The following is an 18891-nucleotide window of genomic DNA, read 5'->3' as shown; positions in this document are numbered from 1 at the left end:
TCTGTCCCGCTGGCTGCTGCTGCTGCTGCTGCCGCAACTGCAACGTGCTGCTGCTGCTGCTGCTGCTGCTGCTGCTGCTGTTGGTATAACCTTTCGGCTGTTTGGCCAGCGCCCAGAGGGGTTACAAGGTAGCAATGGCAGATATGGACCAAAGTGAAAACGCCGACAGCAGAAAACAACAAGTGCCACGGCAGCAGTTGCTGCGAGTGCAACTGCAACAGCAACGTGTGTCGCCACAAAGCGGCAACAGCAAACAGTAGCAATAGCCGCCATTAGGCCATGAGAAGACACTTTTTGTCCGCGGTGGGTGTGGAAAAATTAAGCGAAGAAGCCGCCACCCAAGGGAGCAGAATGGGGTTAAAGCCGCAGCCGCCGCTGCACTGCGAGAAAAGCGCACCAATAATACTTACAACATAAGTGCGTGTAAACCCAATAATCACAAAAGAAAAAGTCATTTAGCCTCATTTCAGTGTAATCTTGTTTATATTATAATACCTTAATATAACCTAATAATAGAAAGATTTTTAAGAATTTAATTCTTGTATAGTATTTAATATTTCAACATTAAAAACTAGATCTTAGTGATTGATAGTGATTTTTCCCGCCGTGCACGGCCAGTTGCAACTCATGCCTTCGGAGACTTAGAAAGTGCCTCCTTAGAATCCCATTCGGATACCCGCCGCCTGACAGACAGTTTGGAGCTCGGAGCTTGGAGCTCGGATTCGCTGGGAGAGCCACTTGTCTGCCTATCAATTTCACTTTCTCGCCTCGACAACGCTCAAATGAAATTAAACGAAACGAAAGAAAAATAAAACAACATTGAAAGTCAATTAGCCGCTGTCGAAAAAGATTCTTCAGTCGAACCAGTCGCCAGGTCCACTGCCCCTTGTCCTCCTCAGCCGATTCCAAACGTTATGATACGATCCGATCCCATCCGATCCGATCCGATTCGATTCGATCCGCTTTGCAATTCGGCAATCTAAGCCAGCGCGAGTATCTGGGAGTATTTCGGAGTATCTGAGAGTACGCATCGCGGCATCCCAAGTATCCGAGCAAGTATCTTGGCCTGCGGCCATATCTTCAGCCTGGAAATCGAATGGAATTTCAGGTGCGGACGAACCCCATTCGATGAATGGCTGGATGGGATCGATCGATCGATGCGAGTCGGTTATGAAAGTTCCGCAAAAAAAATACACATATATACACTTTTCGGATACTTTTGAGCTACATTCTCGCCATGAAAGTTTTATTTCTGGGAAACGAGATGCAGAACTTTCATATCGATGGGTTGGGTAACACCACACAAAAGGCACAACTTAATTTGCTCCAAATAAGAGTGATAAAAGACTAAAAGTGATTTGCTAAGCCGAAAAGATAACCAGATATCAGTTTAATTACACTCTTACTCATTTTGTTGGGCCCCGTATGGTATTTCACTGTTTTACAGTTTTCACTCGTAAATCGTAAACCGAAAATAGTTAAATATTTAGAGATCATGCAAAACGTCGTCATAAATTAGATAGACCACTTGACTGCGTTGAACTTGCCCCTCATATTGGGAAGATCACTTTGAAGAGCATCGTAGATCACTTTCCTCGCATTTCCTTTCATCGGGCCCAGCGAATTCCGTTTTCAGTTGACCCCAGTCCATCAGGGGTGCCATTTTCCCAGACCCAAAGTAGTGACCCAAGTGGTGACCAAGCCGTTGACATTGGAGAAGTCTGCGAGTTGTTTAGTTGGGGAGTCTGGGGAGCCTGGGTAGACAGCTAGACAAACACACCCACTTTCCAAATGAAAACAAAATCGCGGACCACCAAATAGCAGCACGAAGTCGCCTCCATCCTCTGCCCCCCATATTTTCCATTTTGTTTTTATTTTTCTACTCCATCGCCATAAAAAACAAAAACACACTGGGTGTCTGTGCCGCAGACGACGATCGTGAAATATCGATGCTGAATGCGCCGCGCATGCGCAAACAAAACGGAACCCACTTGATGGGTTATGTTTTTCGGACCATGTTGGACGACGGATGATGGATGGATGGTTGGATGGTTGGATGGTTGGATGGATGTTGGCCATGGGAAGGGCACGCACAGGCCCCAATCCGCACCGAAGTACCCCTGCACACCCCTGGATACACCGCAGATTTTCCAGCATTTACGAGCTTGTGTCTCTGCATAATTGAGCCGGTGGCCAGCGAAAACTAGCCATGATCTACGGTGTATCATGTGGCACCAAGTGCACTCCATGTAATCCCACACGCTTTCCCAGCCGCACGCTTGTACGCCGACGAGATCAGTTGGAGGAGCAGCTGATGGCCACCACTCCACCACTCCAGAATCATGCTCCGAATGCTCGGAGTGGGTAAAAGTTGATTTACTTGCAAAGGCCAAGATCTTAATGGCTTGGCTCAGTTGCGAGAATGGGTTCAAGTTGCAGCTAATTGCGATGTTTGCAGTGCAATAGAGATTTCTATTTAACAAATGCGCGAATATTATCCTCAGATTATATAAGCAACTATGTAATTGTTTCAAGTGTTATGAATCAAATTCGTATTGATATATATTTTTTTTTCGGCTTATAACTGCAAGTGGAAATCTACAACTAGTAGAAACCTTGGACTCCAAAGTATGTCGATGTAAAATGTATATACTTTCAATAAAACGAGAAATTTGCCTATCTCGCTAATCAAGAAGGTCCATTGTCTTGGGAGCTGAAAGTTGGTACCATAATCCATCTGATCCCAAGTTCGGTATGCCATTAACGAACCCACTGGACGTGGACACCAACCAAAGGCGTCCAGCTCAATTTCTGCGTTAACGTTTTTTTTCTTTTTTTTTCAACCAATTTGTTGTGGCGTTTTATTTTTGCCATTTTATGTGGCTGTTGTTGCGGATTGCTTGGCAGGCGAGCATCGATCAATTGCAAATAGAAAACAAATCTCCAATCAGCCGGATTGCTCCCATGGATTGCCCATGGGCGGAGGATCGAAGGGGGGGTGGCTGGTTAAGTAGTTGGGTCATCGGCGCAGCTTGCGGGTGGCCAATTGGCCAAAAAGAGACACAAAACGCAGCGATGCTGCGAAAGAAAGTGTTAAGACCAATTTGGAATATGCGCTGGTGAAATTTAAATCATTTTCAAATTTAATTACCGGCAAATAAACGTTTGACATTCCGCACCGCACCGCGCCAGACATTCCGTCGGCTGTCACCTGTAGCTCAAGCTCAAGCTCAAGCTCAGGCTCACCTGTGGATTCCGATTCCGGCTGCACAGATTTCAGTTGCCCCACCTGTTGCCCCATTCAGTTTTTGGATGCCAACTCGAATTCAAAGTCGGATTCGGGTGTGGCACTCCCAGTGAGCGAGGCATTCCGATTCCAGCTACAGACCCCCATTTATGTGGCCACATCGGTTGGATGGATCTCAGCCAGCGTCGTTCATTGAGAAAACGCAATGGCCAGCCGGATGGGCACACTGCGAAAAACTAGTGAGAGCGGTGCCAAGAAACAAAATCTTAAAAAACAGCCAATTAACCAATAACGCACTAACCAATCAGAATAGAAACTTTTAACAACACTTCGAAGACAGCTTTTTTTCTGATTTCGTTTGGCAGCATAAATAACTTCTGCGGACCTTAATAACTTCAACTATTTTATACGTAGTATATTCAAATTAAAAAGGCATTATTCAAATGGTAAAATATATTCGAGTATTTGTAAGAATATTATAGATTTCCCTGTTATTAATTTAGTTGATTGAGCTTCAAAATGTTTGCCCACACATGGGTTAAGGATTTTTGGGAATATTGGCCTACTTATTTGGTCTCTCTGTCTTGCTCCCCGCTGATCCTGTCCTTTATCCGCCCTTGATCTTGGGTTTCATTCATACGCTGGCACACACACGCACACAAGCATGCTCCAGGGAGAGCGAGAGAGAGCAGAGAGAATGGAGAGCAGAGCGGGAGAGCGAAAGGAGCAGGCGACATTTCTTCGATTGCGCAGTGCGCACTTGTTGCCTTAGTTCGTTTCATTTCGTTTCGCTGCCGCATTAAGAGCCGCTTTTCGCTTCGGTGCGTCTGCGATGGGGAAGGAGAGCGCCGAGCGCCGAGAAGGGTGCGGAGAGGGGGTGGCGAAAGGCGGGAGAAAGGCAATGGAAGGGGCGAGGAAGGAGCTGCGGTAGAAGCCGGAACTGGCCGCTAACGCATCGCAACGCAATGCGGCGACGAAAGTTGCGCCGCTTTTTTGGGCTGGCCAACAAAAAACCAGACGACTCCAAAAGAAATGAGAGATGAAGAAGAAAAATGCGCGTTGTAAAAAGAAGCTAAACTGCAGACGCAGGCGGAAGAAGAAGCGGCGGCAAAAGTAGCAACCTTCGAGGATGTCCAGTTTCATTCCAGTCCCGGTCGTGAAAATGCCGCGCAACTCGTTTCGCAATAAAGAGAAAGTGTCCAGCGGATCGCGCTGTTCGTTCTGGCGATCGTAAAGAATAAATTTGCTGGCTATTAAAATGTTTCCTGTTTCCACTCACCGCTCGCCAACTCCCCCCTCCCGCATCCACCACTGCCAGCACACACTACCCCGAAAATTTCGCTCTCCGCGGCGAGAAAGTTGCCTGGAAATCAGGAAATCTGGAAATCTGCATCCATGCGACAAGTGAAAACAAGATGCAGCCAAAAATACCTACTCCTCTTCTCCACACTCTATATATTTCCATGCATCTTTCTATATACACATATATAGATATATACATTTGTGCGCACTGGAAGGCGTTGACTGGACTTGACTGGCAAACGGACGTTACAGTTGATAAGAGCGATTAACTCACCCGCGCTCTTGGAAAGAGAGCAAGCGACTGATTAAGTTCCAATATTAATTTACTGGAAGAGATGACATCGCCTTGGAAACCCGCTAAACTCTCGATGCCAGCGATTGCAGGAAGTAGTGGAAAGGTAAGGCAAACCATATCCTGGAATCTTATAGGTTGTATTTTTAAATAACAATCGAACTGAATTAATTACGCTCAAATGGCAAGCCAACATCTACTTTTCCCCGCTCAAATCAACTCCAATGTATAGCTAAAATCCAGCCAAGTGCTCAGTAACGTCGCATTTATTTCCAGCCACCCGATAATGACCCAGCCACAGCTATTCCCATAGAATTCTGTGGCAATACGAAGGCGCCTTATCCGCAAAAACATCCGAATCTGTTGCGTTCCGATTTGTTATACACTCGGAAAAGCAAATCTCAGTATTTGAGTAATTCAAATAATACGTTTTTCGATCATTTGATAATTTACATTTGTTGGGAAAAATAAGGCATATTTCATAGTTATTGCAGCTCAACAACATAAGAGCCATACCGAAAGACATTCAAACTGTTTAATGATACCTAGCACCTACAGTAGTTTTCAAACTAAAGACATGGCACCATTTTCTCACAATATTTTTTCAATGTGCACTTACAGCTGGATGCTAATGTCGCATTTTGCTCGCGGAGATGGCGCAGTGCCATCGACAACAGTACCAGCTACAGCTCAACGGAGATCGAGCGTCTGAGCCCACCGGAAGATTGACGACAATAAACAATTATAGCTCACCGTGATCCGGAATAATGCCAACGATCATGGGCAGGAATGGATCGCTCCTGCTGATCGCCGTGCTCTTAATCATCCTGGATGTTTGGCTCACACCGGTGGGTGCCAACCTGTGGACACGACACAATAGCAATGCCTATCAAACCAGGAGGCGCTCAGGTCCCAGCAATCGGTGTCCCAAGGTATGTACTCCACCCACTAGCCCCTCCCATCAAGGTCGACTAAGCATATTTACATATATGTGATATATGTATGTAGTTCACACTATGACTCAGTCTCTTGCTAGTGATGTAAAAAGCCCTTATCAAATTCAAATTACGAATGAAACCCTATATAACTATAGAGAAAATTACAAAAATTGTTTGAAAACAACCAGATATTAAGGTCACCTTGGGACGATGAATTTGGCCTGGCTAAAGAGCAAAGCGAATAGAACGGCAGTGAGTCGTGGCTATCCATTAGATAGCCTCAGTAGACGCAGGTGCAGTTTTGGATGTACAGGCTCCCGTCCCTGGTCACGTCCCCGGCCTCTCCTAACTGGATCACTTTCTTTGGCAACGCTTCGATTCGATTTCATTCTAAGCACAGCCGCCGGCGGAGGAAAGCATCTCAAATCCAAGCCCAAAAGCGAGTCAAACTCAAAGACTCATCAATATGCCGAGCGCACTGTGACATATTTCAAGTCGCTAGTGATGGCACCATCTAGTTAGCTGTCAGAAATAGCTGCGTCTACAGTTGAATTTCCTTAACTGAAACGACTCTGTGTCTATGAATATGAACTCTAACCTGAAAGATAGTGTAATATTGTATTATAAAATTACTAAAGGGCCTTGTAATGGATATTTCTCAATCCTGCCGCACTGGCAATCCATCCATCCGTGCGGGCACGTTCCATCTCTAGCGAGTAGAATGAATGGGACATAGAGCGAGCGCAGAAAGAGCCAGGCAGAAGAAATGGGCTCACACCGATGCCAAAATCAATCACACTTTCTAAGTGGCTCAGACGTCGTCTGAGTCTCGCTGTCTTCTCCCCTCTCCTCTTCTCTTCTTCTGCCCGCCCCTTGCTTCTCACACCCCTCGCTTTTCCGTCTGCATCTTCGTTGGCGGCGACAATTGCACTTTGATGCAGGTGCAGTTCGACAAATACTGCTACGAATACAAACACCGAAAAGCGAGCCAAAAGCCAGAAAACAATCAGCAAGAATAGACAAAAGACACGCACGTAGAGACCTCAAGAAAGAGACGGCGGGAAGACAGGAGGAGACAGAAAAGGAGAGAAGGGGGACGGCACATGCGGTGCAATGCGCTTTTGAGGCGCATCAATCAGAGGCTGTCTTGCGTCTGCATCTCGTGTCTGCGCGTCGCGTCTTGCAAGACAGCGAAAGAGACGGCAACAGCGGCGCAGAGAGAGACGGCCATACTCCTCAATGAACTGTCAGTAGTCAATCACAATGACAGCGCTAACGGCTTTCGTCGTCTGTCGCTCCTTTAACTCTTTCACCAACCGAAATTTGTGTTTTGTGGTCGCCAGGGCAAACAATGTAAATACCAATTTGGAGGGCGATTTTAGCCCAGATGCATTTGCGGTCTAAACGTTTATTGGGCTTATTTATTAGCAGCCTTGACCTCTCAAATAGGGTTCTTAAATTCCCATTTACCGTACAACTGTGTTAAGGATGATCATAAATACAAGATATTTATGTGAATCATAAACAGCTAACGGCCCAAAACTTTCGAAAAATGTTCGTAGGACGTTTTCTTCACAGTAATTGAAAAAAAAAAAAAAAAAAAAAGTAATTGATCTCAAGAGGTTTTGCCGTTCCTGGCAAGCAATAACATTATAAAGATCCCCTAAAAAGAGTATTATACCTTGATATGGTTGTAAAATTTACCGCATAGGTGGGCGCCATTAAAAACTTCGATTTGGAACGCATGATGGGCTGTTGGCACGTGGTTCAGTATTACGCATCCACAGAGGAACTTCCGGAATACGCGTGCATGCGCAGTCACTTTTCGTTCTCCAAAGAGGATCAACATGTGAGTGGCAGCAGGATCCTCTGTACCCATCACAAATAATAGCTGAATTTCGATTTCAATTAGATAACGATGAACTTTAGCTACATATTCGCGGAGGATCCGCTGCGCGAGAAGCTCGTGGGCAACATCACCTGGATGATACCCAAATTCCAAGAGCCAGGACATTGGCAGCACACGGAGGACATATGTGAGTGAAGAAAATGTTTTTACAAACTCCCTTTCAAAAAGCACTTGAAATAGGTTTGAAATAATTTGGCAACTATTATGCCTAAAAGTATACCATGCAGTAGAGTGCCTGCAATTATGCAGCGGAATTTACTGATTGCGTATTTCAGTGTATACTCTTAAGAGCAAAATCGTTCTGCCCTGGTTTTAAGATACATTTTAAGCAGTATTTAAACTTATTTATTGCATATAAATACGCCCTTGCAGATGAGGGCATCTACAACACGTACGTTCTGGACACGGATTACGACACCTGGGGCCTGGTGATGCACTGCGCCGAGAAGAAGAAACAACCGCGTTACCTGTCCGCACTGCTTTTGTCCCGGAAAACATCTCTGGCCGACAACGAGATTAGCTTCCTGCGCGGCAAATTGCCGCGGGATATTGACACATCCTTTATGTTCGACATCGGCCAGGAATCGTGCGACAACCTTATGGAATCCAGTCGTGACGATCCGCTGGCTTATGTGGTGAATGGACGCCAGAGAGCGAAGGAAATCTTCAAGATTGTCAATAAGCTGTGACGGGGGGCACATGCACATAATTATAGACGTATTATTAGTCTAAATAATCACATAAGAAAAAATAATATACCAAAAACCGATTTATTTTGTCGATAATAACGTTTTTTTTAAAATGTACTTTCAAAACTTTCAACCCAGTGTGACCATACAACTGATACAAAATAATACCCAATTGTAATAGTCAGACCAAATTGCTATACGTAACCAATAAATCGATAGATAAATAGTGAGAACAGCAACTAAATGCTGGTAATAAATCATGTTTTAATAAATTCATTTATTTGACAAATCATTCCTACTTATATTAGTATAACGTTCCCGAAACAGTGTTTCCAGATTTGCCGATATATCGCTTAGCGATGACACGGCGTCACATCGATTGACAATCGCCTGCGGACAGCGCAGGACGGCAGTTATCGATAGTGCCGATTGCATACCTGGTATCATCGTCTTCGCTACAATATTTGCCTTTACCGGTTCAGCTGCATTGCAAAAGTCAATCAATTTGCGTAATTATTAACAATTTAGGTGAGTGCTTGCCACTGGAAGACAGCCGCAGCGGAAATAATGCAGAATATCAAGTCGGTGTGCGTTGCATTGCGCTCATCAGTGTGGAGGCGTGCTTGTGTGCACGTCTCTATGTGCGCGTGTGTGTGTGGTGGCCCCTGTATATGTGTCTCTTTTTTTCTCAGTTCCACAGTGGTGTGCTTCTTCTTGCTGCTCGGCACATTTTGTATGAGCGCTTGTCAATTGTCAAAATACGAGTATAAAAATTTATTTTTTTGCCCGCTCCCCACATTCAAACGAATTGCAACGGTGTGATCATCGGAAATTACTAACATTACACAAGCAACGAGAATCAAACAAAATCCCCAAAAGCCAATTCAACCAAAAAAAAAAGGAAGAAAAAAAACGACAAAAAAGCGGAAAAAGAGAGTGTGGTGTGTGCGAGCAACAAGAAGCGGAGCCAAAAGGAAACGAAAAGAAAACGGGGGGCTGGGGAAACAAGAAAGTGGAAAAACTTTCGTCAAGTTTGCGTTCCATGATATTTTAACAATAAATTCCGCACGCCAGCCCAAATTACGCAAAATAATCCCCTTAATGTATGTAACAGTGCGTGAGCGTTTGTACCAGTGTGCGTGCCATGATTGCGTATGAGTGTGTGTGTGTGTGTGTGTGCGGATGTGCATGTATGGTATGCGTGTGCAGGATAATTTGTCAGCAAAAAAATATGAAAAGATGAATTAGCAACTCCATTCGCTTATCTTTACAGCAAAATGAGCAGCTCCGAGGAAGTCTCCTGGGTCACCTGGTTCTGTGGACTTCGTGGCAATGAGTTCTTCTGCGAGGTGAGATATCATCATCATCAGCGACGTTTTACCCGCGATATTCACTGTAATCGCGTTATCTAAGCGCGCGCTATAAGTGCAACAATTGCAAAGTGCAGCCCTGAATCTCAGCATATGCGTGTGTGTTTCTGTGTGTGTGTGTGTGTTGTGCCGCAAGGTGGGGCAATCCCGTGCCCAACTGTACACACATGCAGATACCCCACGATATAGTAGATATATAGGGGTATATTCCAGAACAGATCCTAATTGCATGCTTTTTCGATTTCAGGTGGATGAGGACTACATACAGGATAAATTCAATTTAACTGGTTTAAATGAGCAGGTGCCCAACTATCGGCAAGCATTGGACATGATCTTGGACTTGGAGCCGGGTAAGATCGGAATGGGATGTTTCCCTCTCCAAAATGCTAATGCATGTAGCTAATGTGCCATCCAATCGACAGAGGACGAGCTCGAGGACAATCCCCTGCAGTCCGACATGACCGAGCAGGCCGCCGAGATGCTCTACGGCCTCATACACGCCAGATATATACTAACAAATCGCGGCATCGCTCAAATGATCGAGAAATATCAAACTGGCGATTTCGGACATTGTCCACGTGTCTACTGTGAAAGTCAGCCCATGCTGCCATTGGGTGCGTAAGCAGATCCTTGATTAATCGCTCTTACCAATTGCTACCTCACATAATACTAATCTATCTGCTCGAAATTTATTATAATCTGAGAACAACATACCCACGAGCAACATCGTGCTCCATTTTCAAAACATTGGCTTTGCTTGGTAATTACATTTCCAGAAATGATTAACGCGTTCATAAGTACAACATCTATTGAAATTTCCTGAAAAGCAAATCCTTGAGGCTAACCCAAGTAATTACACACCCAGAAAATATCAACGCATTCTTAAGTAGAATATACTTTAATTCGCTGTTTTGTTTTCAATACTTAAATAACTGAAACCTGAATGCAATGCCTTTGCAAAGCTTCTCGATCCCCAGACGTAAATAAATAAATCCTTTCCGAATCTTCCAATTCGACACTTCAACAATTCTGTGAAAATCAACAATTTGGCTAGACGTGCCTTGTAAACATTTCTGCGAATGCGATTGACAACTTATTTATATTTCTAGAACTTCTGCTGGAACTGAACGTGTGTGAATGATCATTATTGATATCATGTTCAGTTAAATCAATTTAGCTACGTATGTCCCAGATTCTAACAACAAGTTCGGACTAGATACCAGATCTTTAAGCTGCTCTGCCATTGATCTAATCCTCCTGTTATCCTCAGGTCTGTCGGACATCCCCGGCGAGGCAATGGTGAAGACCTATTGCCCTAAGTGCATTGACGTGTACACACCAAAATCGTCGCGCCATCACCACACCGATGGCGCCTATTTCGGCACTGGATTTCCACACATGCTCTTCATGGTGCATCCCGAATATCGTCCCAAGCGTCCTACTAATCAGTTTGTTCCAAGGTGAGATTTATTTCGCTTATTGTAGATACACAAATTGTTTACACTCTCTATATTTTATGTATTTTTGTATCCAACACGACGACAACTTAAACAACAACAAATAGGCTGTATGGCTTTAAAATACACAGCTTAGCTTATCAAATTCAGCTGCAGGCAGCAGCCAATTTTAAAATGCCACTACGAGCGGTAAATTTAAAACTTAATAACTAGCTTTAAGTGTCCTTTCCACCGTTTACCCCACTCCCTCATCTTTTTTGTTTTGGAATCTAAAAATCTATATATTGACTAAAAAAAAAAGAAAAAAAAACCTCACCTAAGGATCATTCAACTAAGCATATAAATATATTATATCTTTTTTTTTATTTGTTTTCTCTCCCCACACATACAAAACCACCAAACCAACCACCACCACCACACAAAAAACCAACCCAAATCAAATTAAACATACATAAAATCCGATCGACAAACTGAACCTGAATATGATATATATATTATGAATCCAAACATGTCTCTGCCTGTCTGAACAAACAAAAAATCAAACCTATCGATCTACAATCGATCGTTCCAATCGATCGATTCTTAACATTGGGTGTAGAAAAACTAATTAAATAAATCCACCTACAACAACAAATACTACAACACAAACACATACGCACGAACACAACAACAAAAAACAATCCATTCAAACTGCATGTAAACCAAACAAAAACGAAATGTTAGTTTACAACGGGAAGACCGATAGACAGCAACACACAACAACAACAACCACACTGAGAGACGGAGAGAGAGACAACTGTATTGAGGTTTTTTAACGCTAGGAGCAAAGTTTCATTTATATAAATATAAAAACTAAAAAAAAAACACAAAAAACAAAATCAAACTGCGTTTATATTTAAATGAGAAGAAGAAAGATAAACACAACAGAGAAATTAAACATTCAACAGAAGAAATTGTATAACAAAACTAATTAGATGAAAGGACACACAAGCACACGCTTATTCATTTTAGAGTACACTCAAACATGTGGAAACCTCATGCGATTTTGATTTTAATTTTAATCTAATATCCGTGAAAACATTCAGAAACATGTATTTTGTTAGCTTTTAGTATTACCGCTTAGCAGGAAAGCCTTCGCATTGAAACTTAAGCATAACTCTCAAATACACACACAAAAACCCCCCACACACACACACGCTTATACATATATATTATTTGCTTTAGTCAATTAACCAATTACATACATATGTGTTTTTACCTGTTCGTTTCGTCTTTTTTGATGTATGTATGTTTTTGTGTGACATTTTACAACACTGGCGGTGCAACACTTGACCAAAAACAAAAAAAAATAAAATAAAACAAACAAACGAGACTCGAATTAGACAGAGAAAAGAGAGTGTGTGAGAGAGAATGAGTAAGAGGTATAATGATAGCTAAGCAGAAAGTAATTTAAAGTAGAGAAAACAACGATATAAGCAACATAGTACTTCCAAATAATAATGAACACAAATATCGATCAGCGTTTATGTAACACAAATAAAACCATGTATAAATCCCATAGAATCCCATAGAGCCGACCAAAAGCGCGAAGATCCCCAAGGTACACTTGCCAGAAAAAGTATGCGTACACACTCAATGCATAACTTTGATGGCAAAAAAAAGTATATTTATATAAATTATATCGACTTCATTTCTTTTTTACGTTATAAAGACATTTATTATTAATAATATTAGAAGGCTTTCTTAGTTTTAAGTACTTAACTTATTTTATAGAAATTAAAAAGGTACAAGTTCATGGGAAATCAAATATGAAGTTGGATACCCCTTTCTTTTAATGGTTTCTGCCAAACGTTTTGGCATTGATTGCACCAATTTTTGGGTGACGTCCGGGGTGAAGTTTTATTAACATTATCTTTGTTGTTATTGTATGTAGGCGAATCCTACGCATCGAAGACTGTAACGCTCTTACGCCACACACGTTTTCTGCCTTTTATTCCGAAAATGCTGAACTTGCTCTCGTCACTAAAATAACTTTATTCCAGAAAGCTGGAGGCTCCTGGATAAATTTTTTGGCAAAGACTAAGCGCTTCCTTCTGTTCACTAGCGATACTAATAGTTTCTTCCGTGCAGTTCGGGCATGTAGGTGGTTCTTGTAAAATTTTACGAATAGTATCCTCATTTAATTCTTTGTTAAACTTCTGCTTAATGTTCTGGCCAATTTGCAAAGCTGTTATTACAGGTTTAAGCATCACCGTCTATAAAACATCCCGTTTCTCGCGATCGGTTAGTTTTTGGGGCCTTCCAGAACGTGGTTTTGACTTAATAGATCCGGTGGAATTGAAGTTATCAACCACTCTTTGTACAGAAGAATGACTTCTGCCTACGATTTTGCCAATTTCCATGAATTTGTACCTTTTTAATTTCTATAAAATAAGTTAGGTACTTAAAGCTAAGAAAGCCTTCTAATATAATATAACGTAAAAAAGAAATGAAGTCGATATCATTTATATAAATATACTTTTTTTGCCATCAAAGTTATGCATTGAGTGTGTACGCATACTTTTTCTGGCAAGTGTAGTGGCGGGCAAGATAATTAAGGAAGAAGTTAACGAGACCCCAACTCCCTCAAAGAAGTGGCCGAAAATCAATGAAACCAACAATAACATCAAGGACATTCATCCCCATCCATACACCGAACCACCCACACTCCCACTAACTTGCACACACACACGCAAAAACCAATCCACACTCCCTCCCAACCCACCACATTACACACAACAAAACACACAGAATGAAAACAAATGAAGAGAAGCCACCGCTTGGATGATATGGATGTGGATCGATGAAGAGGAACAAGTATGGCAGCAGGACTCGAGCAACGAACCGAACGATTCAAGCCCCAAAAGCCCAATCAGACACACACACAATCAAACACACGCACACCCACACACACACTCATAAGCATGCACGGACAAGCAGAAACCAAAAGAATGGCAAAAGGATCCTTTTTTCATGATGTGCACACACTGTACTCCAACCGAATGTTACGGCAAGTGTTGCCTTATCGTTCCCAATAACTAACTTGCGGCAGTGTTCAACAATCAATCAAAAACGCATTAAGAAATCGAATGATGAATAAATCGACAAGTTAAGCCAGCATTCAAATTCATTACAGATTGTGTGTGGTTCAGTAAAGTAAAAAGAAGTGAAAACGAAAAAAGAAGCAAAAACGTACATATATAGCTTTGGCTTTGTTCCAGTTGTAGCGGCATTAATCGGTATAGTTTAGTTTTTTAAGGGCCCAAAATTGGAATCTTTTCCATTTCAAATTCTACTGAATTCTACTCGCCCTCCCCCTTGTTGTTCTTTTTTTTTCTAATTCTTAAATCTAAACGTATTGTATGTAGTTGCAAGAGCAATTTCGCCCAATAATTGTAATAATGTAGAGAATTGCATTTCTTCTGCCAAACCGAATTAATTAAATTTGTTTTTTTTTACGTTGTTAAGATCAATATGAATATTTGCGTAATTAGGAGAACGCAAAACAAAACAAACAAACAATAAAACCAGAAGAGAAGAAAGTTTTTTAAGAAAAAATTAGAAATAAAGTATAAATATATATATATATACATATATATGAAAATCTATATAGAGATCGATAGAAAGGCCGAGGACCGTTGATAAGTTAATCTGAGAGTGTGCAGAAAACTGTTTACAATTAATTGATGAGAAAATAAAACGAAACGAGAAATGAAAATAATGGAGAACAAAAGTAATAATAACAATAACTAAAATAAAAATGAAACTGATATTTAATACAAAACGCAGTCTATCATTTCGCTCCATTTCGAATTAGAGTACTCCCCCATTTGAACGCCTGACAATCGCCTTGCAGTTATATTCAAGAAAATATTATTATATTATTTTTAAAGATCTTCTCATTTCTTATTCACAAGGATTAGACTGTCCTTAACTAACACTTAGTTATTGGAATACTATTACCTATCAGGGTCATTGTTTTGACCCTAACTGTTTGGTATCATTGTGAGAGGCTTGCGTCCTTCGTTTCCCTTTTAGATTTTCGATACGCACGCACAAGGATCGTATTATATGTCACCGCAGTGTTTTATGTTCTGTGTGGTATTTTCGTATACCATTTTAATTTGATTTCACTTTTTCATATGCTTTGCTTTTTGCACCGCCTCAAGGACTATATTGCACTCTGTCAGGAGATCCTGAGTCGTCCTGATCCCGAGGCCGAGGCCGAGTGATCGTCGTTGTTTCATTTTCCACAGACGAACTTCTCTGGCTCGCAAAGAAATAATTTATTTCGAGTCCCTAAGTTGCAGAAATAATGTTCAAATATTTTGTACGCTTACTAAAAAAGAATTCTGTTTGCCAGTTTTCAAATGTAAAGTTGCCAGATATTTTTTAGTGACTGAAGAAAGAGTTCAAATAGATTGTATTTTAGGTTTGCCAGCTCAAAGAGATAAGCGGCTGCTTTAAACATATATTGTAAGCTTAGCTCGAAATAATTTGAGTTGGAGAAGTTCTACTGCGATTATTACTCGATCCATTCACCCACAACGACGATGCACTGCTACATATAGCCGGTGCTGACAGAAGCTGGCTGCTGCAGCATTCGCCTGGCCAATTTTAATTTATATATCCCCCACAATTTACCTGCTTAGCCGGCGATCCTAATGCGAATGTGACACGAATACGGCAACGAAGAATCATGTGAACAAATAAATATGCTAATGCTATACTTATACATTATTGGTTTATTTTTATTAATAACTTTAATGGGCCCAATCATGCACCACCGCACACGACATCCACACACATACAAATGTACACTACGTTTGGAACTGCTTGCCTCTCCATTTCCATGGACAACACCGTAACCCCCGAAACTCACTGGTCCTACTTACAATCTACACCTGGGTGGGCGGAAGCTCTAGAGATTTAACCAAATTATTTCGAAATATTAATGAGGTGCTTGTAACAGGTATTATTTGATTCACCTAAAATAACCTTTTTTAAGCATACTTTTCAGCATTTCCTTTTAAAAGCTTAATGTTAGCTTAACCAATTAAATGAAAAACATTAAAGCGAATTTAAAAAGTACACTTTGGACTTCATTTGAACAATTTTTGTTGTTTTTAAATAATTTAAATCTCTGGAGATTTCGAGAGTAACACAGAAATAATGAGAAAAACCAAAACAATTGGAATATTAATTGAAGCACACAGAGACGCAGAGACACACACATAATGAAGATTACTCAGAATTTGGAGATTTTGAAGGACATTCATAACACCGCTCCGTTCCCCCGGATATCCCATGGAACTTTTTCATTGACTCGGCCAACTCATTTGGTATAGTTATTCACGGTTCAGACTAATATCCAGAAGCCATTCCATACCATTTTCAACTCAAACCGCCTTCGAAATAAAGTTGACTGTGTCACTCCTTTTCATACATATTGAAACAAACGAAAGTAAATGCTACATTTAAGAAACGACTTTTTTAAATTAAAATTCATAATTTTTAATTTTGCATTTAAATTAACTTTCCCCAAGCCTGTAGATACTAAAACAATTTTACTGTTTCAACCAAGAATTTTTAAAAATTTACACAAATTTATTTGTGAGCTTGCACTAATTTCGATTCTGTAGAAATTGGAAAAACGGCTGTATTTACACCAACCTATTCCCACAATTGATTGAATTGATATTGATGTGTGTGCTTCTTCTTCTTCTTTCTCTTCCGCTTTCTTTTCAACTTTCTCCTCACTTCCACGTTTTGTTCTTGGACGTGTGGTTATTATTTTTTGTTTTTTGTATCATTTGATATTCTCAAATGATCTGATCCGATTTGATAATGTTAATTCGCTGATCCCCGTGCAGCAACGTGGTCAGCCGCCCAAGGACGAAGAGCCTGAGAACAATGCCGATACGGTGCCCAAGCGCCTCTAAGCGCAAGCAGTGCAGCCAAGCAGTCCAGCAGCCGATACACTCACACACTCACCCACACAGATGCAGATACACACACACATACAGGGCGGCCCACAGTGAGGAAAACAATTTGGAGATAGACAGGAAGGACCAACATCAAAATCTTCAACGCTGGATCCAAAAACTAATCCACAACTAATCACCAGTTAAACACATACAGACACACACACACACACACAGTTAGCTCCTGTTCGAAAAAAGAAGGAAAGTAGGATCAGGTGCAGTGTGTTCAGAGTTTTGAACGCAGTGGTAAAAATTAATCTAATAACCAGTGCGAAATTGAGTAATGCATTATTATTCCATTGTTTTGTAGTTTTTGATCCCTAACTAATTCTAAGCTATGTGTTTCTTTCCTATTTACTATTCGAGTGCATCAAATGTGCTACTTTCAAGTGGACGCACTTCAAATACCAAACTATTTATACTTGTATTTTTAATATTTCATGTTGTGTTTAAGAATTTTCAGAAATTGTTTCTGAATTGACAGTTATTAGATTACTTTTTACTCTGGTCACACTGAACAGGTGTCGTCAACTATATTCTTTGCATTTTATTTATTAAGTGAAATGAAAGGGGCTAAACCGATTTAGATATATTGTAACTTTAAAATATTTAGTCAAGTGGCCGTATACCCACCTTTGTTCCCCCATTTCCAATTCTTCCCTCCCGCCCGCAAAGAGCCCAATTCGATTTCGAATCGCCCAGTCTGTTTGCATCCTCTTCAATGCGTACTACTTCAAAAACTTGCATATGTATATCGAAAGCTGAATGCAGTAAATCTACAACAACAATAAGAACAGTAAACAAAAACCAAAAACTGAACGTGAGCCGAATTCGAATTCGAAATCGTTCGGCGTTCCCTTTTTTCGAAATCTGAGAGTGCATATACTTATATAGAAATACATATACATATAACATATAAACAATATACCGTTAGCTTATTTATATATGTACACACACACACAAACATACACACACACATCCAGAACTGTTCCCAAATTCGAATCGGGTTTAAATTGAGCGAAACCGGAAATTCAGTTGTTTTCACTTCCCAACGAAGCCAAGAAATTGAAAAGATTTTCGATGGAGTCAAAATCGCCGCTCTTCCGAGTTCGTTAAATTCAAGATCAAATGCGAAAACGAGAACAGAACTGATATTTAAAACAAACAAGAACAACAACAAACAAAACGGAAACCAACAAAATATTTTATGTATTTTTTTAATGTATTTAAGAATAATTAAGATTAAAAAAAGAGACAAAAAACGAGAGAAAACTGTTGGCGTAAGATGATAATGCAGTTATCGCAGGAATTATATTGCAAAAAGCAAAGATAAGGTCAATATGTTGCGCAAGGAAATGAAATAATGATGATGCATTTCGATGCCAGCGAATGGGGAGAAAACAATAAAGATGAAGAAAAACAACAAATATTGTTATTCTTTTTTGGCAATAGGATACACCCTTATCCCAACCCAACACCCACTTCTCCTGCCCAATTGAAAACAACAGATATAATTTTTTCAATTTTTTTTTATTTTATTTTTAAATAAATTAGAAAATTCTTCGTAAAATCGAAGAACCCATTTATGAAGCCTGACCGATGGTGTTTGCCGCTGCTTTCTAGTGGTTTCCTTATGATTTTGTGGTTTATCTCTTGCTCTTTTT

At 40.8% G+C, this 18891-nt stretch overlaps 2 protein-coding genes across 12 annotated transcripts; both read left to right on the top strand.

Moving 5' to 3' along the window:
- The first annotated feature begins 4011 nt into the window (after window positions 1-4011).
- LOC6551343 lies at window positions 4012-8616 on the top strand. Its single transcript, XM_001977041.3, has 5 exons — window positions 4012-4947; window positions 5463-5773; window positions 7491-7628; window positions 7692-7815; window positions 8061-8616. Exons 2-5 carry the CDS (start codon window positions 5609-5611, stop codon window positions 8375-8377), a joined length of 744 nt encoding a protein of 247 aa, XP_001977077.1. The 5' UTR covers window positions 4012-4947; window positions 5463-5608; the 3' UTR covers window positions 8378-8616.
- Window positions 8617-8754: 138 nt separating this feature from the next.
- LOC6551262 (casein kinase II subunit beta) lies at window positions 8755-18654 on the top strand. Of its 11 annotated transcripts, none has more exons than XM_015155431.2 (7): window positions 8755-8905; window positions 9651-9726; window positions 9995-10097; window positions 10170-10361; window positions 11018-11207; window positions 11312-11393; window positions 17117-18654. In XM_015155431.2, the coding sequence occupies exons 2-7, from the start codon at window positions 9655-9657 to the stop codon at window positions 17183-17185; spliced, it is 708 nt and encodes a 235-aa protein (XP_015010917.1). In that variant the 5' UTR covers window positions 8755-8905; window positions 9651-9654; the 3' UTR covers window positions 17186-18654. The 11 variants fall into 11 exon arrangements, with proteins under 11 accessions (XP_015010917.1, XP_026838846.1, XP_015010915.1 ...); XM_026983045.1 differs by lacking the exon at window positions 8755-8905 and adding an exon at window positions 8940-8958 and having other exon boundaries at window positions 17117-18142; XM_015155429.2 differs by lacking the exon at window positions 8755-8905 and adding an exon at window positions 9032-9110 and having other exon boundaries at window positions 17117-18142.
- The last annotated feature ends 237 nt before the right edge of the window (window positions 18655-18891 follow it).

Source organism: Drosophila erecta, unplaced genomic scaffold, assembly GCF_003286155.1.
Source record: "Drosophila erecta strain 14021-0224.00,06,07 unplaced genomic scaffold, DereRS2 tig00000279-arrow-arrow-pilon, whole genome shotgun sequence".
Taxonomy (NCBI): Eukaryota; Metazoa; Arthropoda; class Insecta; order Diptera; family Drosophilidae; genus Drosophila; species Drosophila erecta.
This window is presented reverse-complemented; position numbering and strand designations above follow the sequence as displayed.

Coding starts and splice junctions, on each gene's coding strand:
- LOC6551343 (XM_001977041.3), top strand. CDS start 5,609: ATGCCAACGATCATGGGCAGGAATGGATCGCTCCTGCTGATCGCCGTG. Junction 7,629..7,691: donor TCTCCAAAGAGGATCAACAT/GTGAGTGGCAGC, acceptor GATTTCAATTAG/ATAACGATGAACTTTAGCTA. Junction 7,816..8,060: donor GCAGCACACGGAGGACATAT/GTGAGTGAAGAA, acceptor ACGCCCTTGCAG/ATGAGGGCATCTACAACACG.
- LOC6551262 (XM_015155429.2), top strand. CDS start 9,049: ATGTGTCTCTTTTTTTCTCAGTTCCACAGTGGTGTGCTTCTTCTTGCT. Junction 9,111..9,650: donor CTTGCTGCTCGGCACATTTT/GTATGAGCGCTT, acceptor TTATCTTTACAG/CAAAATGAGCAGCTCCGAGG. Junction 10,098..10,169: donor GATCTTGGACTTGGAGCCGG/GTAAGATCGGAA, acceptor TCCAATCGACAG/AGGACGAGCTCGAGGACAAT.